Consider the following 9,149-nt stretch of genomic DNA (forward strand, 5'->3'; position numbering starts at 1 on the left):
CATTTTTACTAAAATTTTTTGATACTTAAAAAATATACAAATATACAAAGATATTTACTTAAGCTTTAGTCTATGTATCTATCTAACATAACATAAACTAAATCTAACATATGATGTTCTTGAATCTATTATTAATCATAGGTTTAATATGTATCACATAATGAATTTCGGAATAATGTTGAATTTATTAAAAAGGCCTAATATCCCAAAAAAAAGGAATAGTGTTGCAAATGAATTTTATGAATAGTATCGAAAATAAAAAAAAGGAATAGTGCCACAAAAGAATTTGATGGATAGTTTTGAAAACAAAAAAAGGAATAGTGTCCCAAATAGTAAAAGTAATAATGTCACAAACAGTAAAATTATAATAGTTTCGAAAACGGAAAAAAGGATTAGGGTCGTAAATGATAAAAGGAATAGTGTTGCAAATAGTAAAATTGGAATAGTGTCGAAAATGTAAAAAAGGAATAGTGTCGCAAATATGAAAATTTTTTTTAAATTTATTAAAAGATTTATTAAAAGGTTCTGCAAATTAAGCTTGTGTGGCACTTTTTAGTGCAAGAAAACTCAACTTAACAAAAGTGCTATTTACATATTATTTTGTATCAATGTTGGACAAAATGTTTACCCTTGCATTTTGAATATTTGAACTGATACTATTCACTAATTTTTAAACTGATACTGTTCACTTATTTTAGTTTCACTACAAATTTACTGTTATTGCTGCTCATAATTAAAGTTAAGTTTCCTTGCATGCTTCGCTGATTTTTTGCTGTCAGCGTTTTTCAATCTCTTAAACATTTTTTTGATAATATTAGGGAACTATTTGGTGTTTAAGGGTCATGTGGCACCCCTAAAAATATTTTTTATTCGAAAATTTTTCAAATCCAGTATTATTTTAATATATAGAACACATTTAGGGGGTGTCACAGCAGACATTTTCAAAATAAGTTGTTTTTAGCACCACCCTAATATATATGTATATATATATATATATATATATATATATATATATATATATATATATATATATATATATATATATATATATATATATATATATATATATATATATATATATATATATTCTTCCTGATGAACCTACTGATGGTGAAACACTGTGTAGAAGAAAAAAAAATTAGATTAGTGTTTTTACTAATTTATATATATACATATATATACATATATATATACATATATATATATATATATATATATGTATATATATATATATATATATATATATATATATATATATATATATATATATATATATATATATATATATATATATATATATATATATATATATATTAGGGTGGGTCAAAAAGTATAAAGTTTTAGCTGCACAATACAAACATACTGAAAAAGGTGAAAATCTTAAAATCTGAAAAGATCTTAAAAATTAACAACTATTTTTGAGTACCAGGTTGACATACTTTTGAAACAATTTTTGTAAGATAATATTAGGGACCCATTAAATATTCAAGGGTCAGTTGGGACCATTAAAAATATTTCTTATTTAAAAAAATTTTATACTATCTTATTTAGGAAATGGAGAAGCACCTTTTTCAGTATGTTTGATTTGTGCAGCTAAAAATTTCAACTAAACAAATAATTTCCTTTTATTTCTGAAATTGGGATTTTAATTATATCACTAGTTACACTACTAACGAACTAGTTTTTTCGTGAGCATATAGTTATATTGTAGGAAAAATCTAGTGACATTATATATGGCTTTAAGTGTCTTAAAATTGTCATCTTAGAAATAGAAATGATGAGAATAAACGTAAATATGAAAAAATCAAATGTAAAGCCAGTAACGCCACGAGTACACACAAGCCAACAATCTCATCAAACAAATCCGCCCATTGAAATGTTTGAACAGTATTTCAAAAAGTCTCTCATCTCTCTCATGATTCCATTTATAGATCATGTATTAGTTGAATCAAAAGATAAATTTAAACGATACGGTTGAGTTATTGGTAATTTGTGTACCTTTTATTATCTGCGTAAAAACTTCATTGGAGAAATCTGAAATGATACAAAAAGCTACAATGTATTTACTCTAATTTCCTTGATGAAGAAATAATTATGCGGTAAAAAACGTGGCTTAGATATCAATTAGATAATCGACCCTCAAGTACTGCTAGTGCTCTTAAAGAATGTAAACCAGATAAGTTTTCATATATTTACATTGTTCTTTCCCTTGGATGTGTTCTTCCAGTCACTAACGCAAAATATGAAAGAACGGGAAGTATAATTCTACACCTTTATTTGCACACAAGAGTAACACAAAGACAGGAACGTCTTTCGGAGTTGGCTTAAATGCACATGCACTATAATTATAACTTTGATTTAGATGTGGCAGTTAAAATGTTTTCAAAATTACATCTGAGAAAATTAGAACTTGTCTCCTTTCTTTTAGACAATTATTTTTTTTGTAGTTATTTTAGGTGCTTCTAGAAGTCCTTACGGTCTTAGCACAGAGCACCGCGAGAGAGCATTTAACAAGAAGTTCATGCCTCCTCCCATACCAATGTCGCTTGTTGGGCTAGAGCTGGCATCGAACCTCAGACCTCTGGGTTCTGAATCAGAACTCTAACCACTGCGCCACGGCTGCTCAATTATATATATATATATATATATATATATATATATATATATATATATATATATATATATATATATATAATAAATAATTCTTTTGTTGTTGAAACAAATGAAAATGAATTTTTAACACGGCATTTATTTTTATTTAAAGTTGGTTGTATGATCTCAACAAGATGTTGCAAAAGTTTATTAGGTAGCGTGCCGATTGTCGAAATTATAGTTCACATTGGATAACCTTTTTCACTTTTATGTGCTTTAATACAACCGTAAAAACTAGGTGGAAATGCATTCCAAGGATATATTCTATCATATGTTTTTTTATCTAACTTTTTATATTTTACAATAAGTACATTTACATTAGGTACATTTACATTTACATTAGGTATACACAATAAAGAAATAAATAGTATAATACCGTATAAAATGTTTTAATGCTTATATATTCACTCTAATATATACATACATAAGATGCACATTATATGTGAAAAACTGCCCTGTAGCTTCAAAACTTTAACCACAACTTATTAATAAAAATCATTTTCGAAAAATATGGTAATATGGCTACTAGGATTATGACTTTTTGTCAACCCCCTGCACGGCTCCTTAAAATGTTCTGATAAATTCTCTGTAAAATTAGGTTTTGGTGTCTTTTTAAGAGTCTGTAAGCCTAATTTTGCCCAGAGAAGTTCTCTTTTGTTTTTTAAGGATACTTGTATTGAAATGTTTAAGTTATTAAATCTATAGTTCTAAATAATTGATAAGTATGCTAAACTGGCCATATTCAGAGGCGTAGAAAGAATTTTTTGGTGTTCGAGATAGGTAACATCCAGACATGGAGCAAACTCCAAACATTTATATGTTTATACTTATGTCAAATAATGAAGGTTTACAAAAAATTGTGATAATTGGAGGCTGGGAACAAAAAAGCCCCAAAATTTTCGCCCCTCCCTGCCCCAAACGTGAGAGCAACAAGTTGATGAAGTATTTTTTGTACTATTCTTAACTAGACTTATACTCATCGATAAATTTTAGATTTCATTTTAAAATATTTTAGCGTTCAAAAATTATGACCATATAAAGTTTAAACCCCCTCAATTTGAGGGGGTTGCAAATTTTATATTGTAATAATTTTTAAACGCTAATAGATATACCTATGAAACTTAAAATTTATCGATGAATATAAGTCTAGTTAAGAATAGTACAAAAAATACTTCATCAACTTGTTGCTCTCACGTTTAGGGCAGGGTTTTAGGGCTTTTTTGTTCCCAGCCTCCAATCATCGCAATTTTTTGCAAACCCTCATTATTTAACATAAGTATAAACATATAAATGTTTGGAGTTTGCTCCATGTCTGGAAGTTACCTATCTCGAACACCAAAAAATTCTTTCTACGCCTCTGGCCATATTACCTTATCTGACGGTCATACTACCCTATCTGACAATATATAATAAAGCCTGGTATATATATATATATATATATATATATATATATATATATATATATATATATATATATATATATATATATATATATATATATATATATATATATAAATATCTATATATAAAAATACATATATATATATATATATATATATATATATATATACATATATATATATATATATATATATATATATATATATATATATATATATATATATATATATATATATATATATATATATATATATGTATATATATATATATATATATATATATATATATATATATATATATACATATATATATGTATATATATATATATATACATATATATATATATGTATATATATACATGTATGTATCTTAACCGCCTCAGATAAAAAATCACAACTCAGTATTTTTCATGTGCTGTGGTATCTTTTGTGATTAATTTAAGCCTAATTTAATCTGAATTGTACAATATTTATTACATGCTTAAGTCTGTTAAAATCATTTTCTATTTAACGGGTCTAAAATGTTTAAAAAAAAGTGTTCCGAAAATAAGTTAACCTGGTACTTAAATAAAGCAAAATTTAATAAAAGTTCCAAAAGTAATAATTGTTTTTATTAAAAAAAAAATTTAAATAATTTACTATTTATTTTTTACTATTACTATATTTACTATTTTTTATTATTGTGTACCGAAAGGTTTTTACTTTTTTTTCTTTCTAGGACCTGAAAATATTCCTTTGGCATTTCCTAAAACCATTTAATGAGATCAAGTCTAAATTTTATATTTTTTTTACTTTCTATTAAAAGAATTAAGTCTTTTTAATGAAAAATTGAAAATAATTTCCGCTGATATAAAATGTAAAAGTTATTATTTTTATTTTTTTATTTTTTATACCTTGTAATACTTTTGTATCACGCTTCAAATTTATATATTATGTTTTTTACTTCTGTTTGTTTTTTTTTGTTCATATTTTTTTTTTGCATTTTTTATTATTTTTTGTAAATCCCTAAAGCGTGACACGAAATAAATGTGAAAGTAAAAAAATAACTAAAAAAAAGTACTCCTCAATTTTTATTTCGAACCAAGTAATAATTTTAATACAATAATATCAGTAGATTAAACATTAAAAAAAATTAATTATTCCTATGGGAATCTAATAAAATTTCGAGCTATTGCTTTAGTGGTAGTCATAAGCTTGCGCACGGAACAAGAATCAAAACTATTTGATGTTTTTTTAAATGATATTTTAATATCTTTAATGTTTCTGCAAAGCTTTTTTGTTTTTTTCATTTTCTTTTGATAATAGCCCAGTACTTTTCAATAACTCTCAATTCTGGGCAGTTTGGAGGATTTCCTGTGTTAGGCATAAATTTCACATTATTCTTTTTATACCATTCCATAGCTAGTTTACGATAACGAATTGAAGCTAAATCAGGCTAGAACACAGGTCTGTTATTGTGTGATTTAATGAGAGGTAAATGGCGTTTTTGTAAACATTCTTTAACATATATTTGACCATATTTTTGTGCTTTGAAAGAATGAAAACCATGTTTGTTTCTAACTTTAGCAACAAAACTATGAGAAAATCCATATATTTTTGCGCGTTCCCTAAGTGAAAGGCTTGGGTTATTTTTAAAACTGTTAATTAGTTTTCAAACTAGTTTTATATCTTTAAAACCTTCCTTTCTTCCACCACCAGATTTGCGTTTGATCGATTATGTTTGAGGAAAACGTTGAATAACACGACTAACGGTGTATGGATGTATTTGCAACGATTTCGCTATCGAATTGTAGCTACTATTAGGGTTTTGTAAATATTTGTGCATAATTTTTTCTCTTACATCTTTTTCTTTTGTTATTTTTAAAACTAATTTCAAGTTAAATCCAAAAACTAACATATTTTTTTGAAACCACAACACGTTGTAAACAAAATACAAAACAATTAAAAAGATTTTAATACAACCACTGAAAAAAAAATGACGTGCTTATTCCTTCACATTTATTTCATGTATACGCTTTATTTACTTAGACCATTTTTGACCCTTCTCTCCAACCCTCATTACAACATTATAACTCTTTAGTAACAAGTCACAAAACTACTAACCACTGGAACCATATTAAATGACTGCAAATTCCACTTAAAATTTAATATTTGATATTCTGAAATAAAAACGTGTGGATAAATTATGTATTTCAATCATTCTTTGCAGATTTAACTGTATTATTTTAGAAAATAAAATTAAACTTTAGGTTAAAACTTAAAAATGATAAATCGTATACAGTGAGTATTGGCGGGGAAAAATCTTTAGCCGCCACGGATGATAAAAAAAGTAGAATTAAATATATACAATTTAACGTAAGTTACTTAATAAGGGGTCGTCCATAAATTACGTCACGCCTATAGGGGAATGAGGAGTTGGTGGTTTTGTGAAGCCTCCTAACTTTTTTTATTAAAAACGCCTTATTTTTAATTTCTTCTTTATATAATTCTTAAGGAGCAAACGTTTTCTAAAGGATTTAGGTCAGAAGAATTTCTGGCTATTAATGCAAGTAATGGAACATTCTATTTCATTAAACATTTTTAAGTTAATTTAACAAAAGTTATTTTTCACCTAAATTTAACCATGCTGCTATTTGTTGCATCAATCATTGATCTAGGGTTTGTTTTTAATGGTTCATTATTACCTCATCAGTATAGAACCTTACCTTTAAAGATGTCACTGAATAGAGTGACTTTCAAGTGGTTCAAACAGTGATTTTTTTTTTAGCTCTTACTAGGATTTTCGCCTACCAAAAAATTCATTATTTGGTCCTTTTGGTACAAAAAAACGCATCAAACACTTCATTTGCGCAGGTTTCAAAAACACAATGTCAGCAGACTAAAAACAAAACTTTTTGATTCCTTGATTTCTGTATGAAAGTTATTGCTTCACAGCTGATCGAATCAGCAGTACTAACAGGTATCTCGGAGATATCTAATAATTTTTTAATGTCCAAACTAATCAAAGATTAGTTGCTCATTTTGATGATAAGATTGTTGATCATTTTGGAATCAAAGATTGAAACTCTTTTAAGTTTACATTTTTTGTCATAGCAAATAAATAACTTTATTAAACATAAACAAGATTTCTGAAAGAAGATTGTACGATCTTATCATCAGAACCTTTTACAAGCGTGTTTATATAAACTACATCAATATATGATCAACAAAATAAAACTTAATTTACAATAAAGTTCTAAACAAAAATATAGTTGCAATTAAAAATACTTTAAAAATACATATCAAAAACTACATTATGATACTACATTAAACTTGGTTTGACAAAAGAGTTCATATATAAAATTATTATTTCTAAGTGTATATATATTTATTGGTTTTGAACAAAAGAGATCTTTAAAAATGGAGAAATTGTTCCACATATACAAAAAGCATAAAACATAAGTTCAGGTGTCGATGATGTTAGTAGTGATTTCATTATTAAATCAATAAGTTATTTAACAGCACCACTTTTACATATTTTTAGTTTATCTATAAAACATGGGGTTTTTCCTGAAATCTTAAAAATTGTAAAGGTCACACCAATTTTTAAAACATGTGATCAATCTGATCCTTCTGATGTTTAAAATTACAGACAAAAAACAAATTAAAAAAAACTAAAACAAATCTTGTATTTTTCTTTTTTTAAAATTAAAAAATTGTATTAAAATTCTTTTATACTTGTATTTGTATATACTGTTGGATATATTACACTGTTTAGCGTAATATGTTACATTGTTTTTGTATTTTTTATTATTGAAATTTGTATTTTAAGGGGCTTGGCGATAAGACCAAATTTATCTTCTGCTTGCCCCAGCCATGTATTTATATACTTGTATTTTTGTAACTTTTTTTCTTTTATTGGCAAAATACATAATATCAATTAATAAAATGTTTCAGACGGCGATAAAGGCATAACAACTTTTTTTCAGGGCTTCCCCATGCAATATTAGCATAATTTAAGAAATTATTAATAAATGAGTAATAAAGTTGAGTTGTTTATTTTTTTTAAATAAATATGTTCTGGCTTTATATAAAACTCTAATATTTTTAGAAACTTTTATGCCAATATATTCGATATGCGTTTTCCTTGTGACGTTTACATCAAGGAAAACACCTAAGAACTTTATTAATGTCTTTTTATTTAAACATCATCAATAAAAATTTTATGCAAACATTTGGGGTAAATAAGCTTTTTTAAGACTGTATGGAAACAAACCCAATTTTTTTTTAATGTTAAGAGTTAGTTTGCTGCATTTAAACCATTTGGACTTTTAAGCTCATCATTTATAGTATACAAGAGTTTGTAAATGTCATTATCGGAAAGGAATAAGTTAGTGTCGTCAGCCAACATGACACTATGTCGTAATTTTATACAAATGGGTGGCCAAAAATAGTTTTCAAGAAAGTAATAATTTTTACTTAATTTTTTTATCTTTATGTCATTTAAACCAACAATTTATTAACTTATTTAGTTCAAACACCTGGACTGTGCTGCGTTTTGACCCAATTTTAGGAGTTTTTTTTATAAAAGTACAAATTTCGAATTTTTTCTTTTAATTTATAGTTAAACTTGATGAAGGAAAAATTTTTAAGATTTATTGAGCCCTAATGACTATTTTAGGGGACAACTCCAAACAACTAGCCGCGCCACTGATTGTATTATTTGTTATTAATTATATTGTTTTGTTGAAGCAGGTTACTTGTAAAGATAAACCATTACCCTCACAGACCTAGTTAGTAAAACGTGTAGTAGTTCCGATAATACTAAGTCTGAGGATTCTAGTTCTGTCAGTTTTATTGATTCCTTATTGTCCACTTCGAAAATTAAAAACTCTTTACTTTTTTAGAAGTTTGAGCAAAACTTTCTTCGTCCGTCTAGGTTCCAAGGAGATAGAACTAATAAGAGGATCGGATGATCTCATTTCACGGTTAAAAACGTCTTTAAAATTTGCTTGTGTTGAACATTTACGAGCATGTAGTTCACGATGTCGTCTGTTATATTTGTTTCGGCATTCAGATGCTTCTTCGGCTAAAACTCCCAAGGGAGCTGGCGAGTTT

The 9,149-nt window shown here is 26.4% G+C and overlaps 1 protein-coding gene across 1 annotated transcript in view; it reads left to right on the forward strand.

Annotated features, from left to right (window-relative positions):
• LOC136079696 (semaphorin-5A-like) overlaps positions 1-4,994 on the forward strand; it is a 49,372-nt gene extending 44,378 nt beyond the window's left edge. Inside the window, exon 7 of the mRNA XM_065795896.1 lies at positions 4,771-4,994. Within this exon, the coding sequence (XP_065651968.1) occupies positions 4,771-4,811 (41 nt within the window). The 3' untranslated portion in view covers positions 4,812-4,994. The remainder of the gene's footprint in view (positions 1-4,770) is intronic.
• The last annotated feature ends 4,155 nt before the right edge of the window (positions 4,995-9,149 follow it).

Source organism: Hydra vulgaris, chromosome 04 (genome assembly GCF_038396675.1).
Source record: "Hydra vulgaris chromosome 04, alternate assembly HydraT2T_AEP".
Classification (NCBI taxonomy): Eukaryota; Metazoa; Cnidaria; class Hydrozoa; order Anthoathecata; family Hydridae; genus Hydra; species Hydra vulgaris.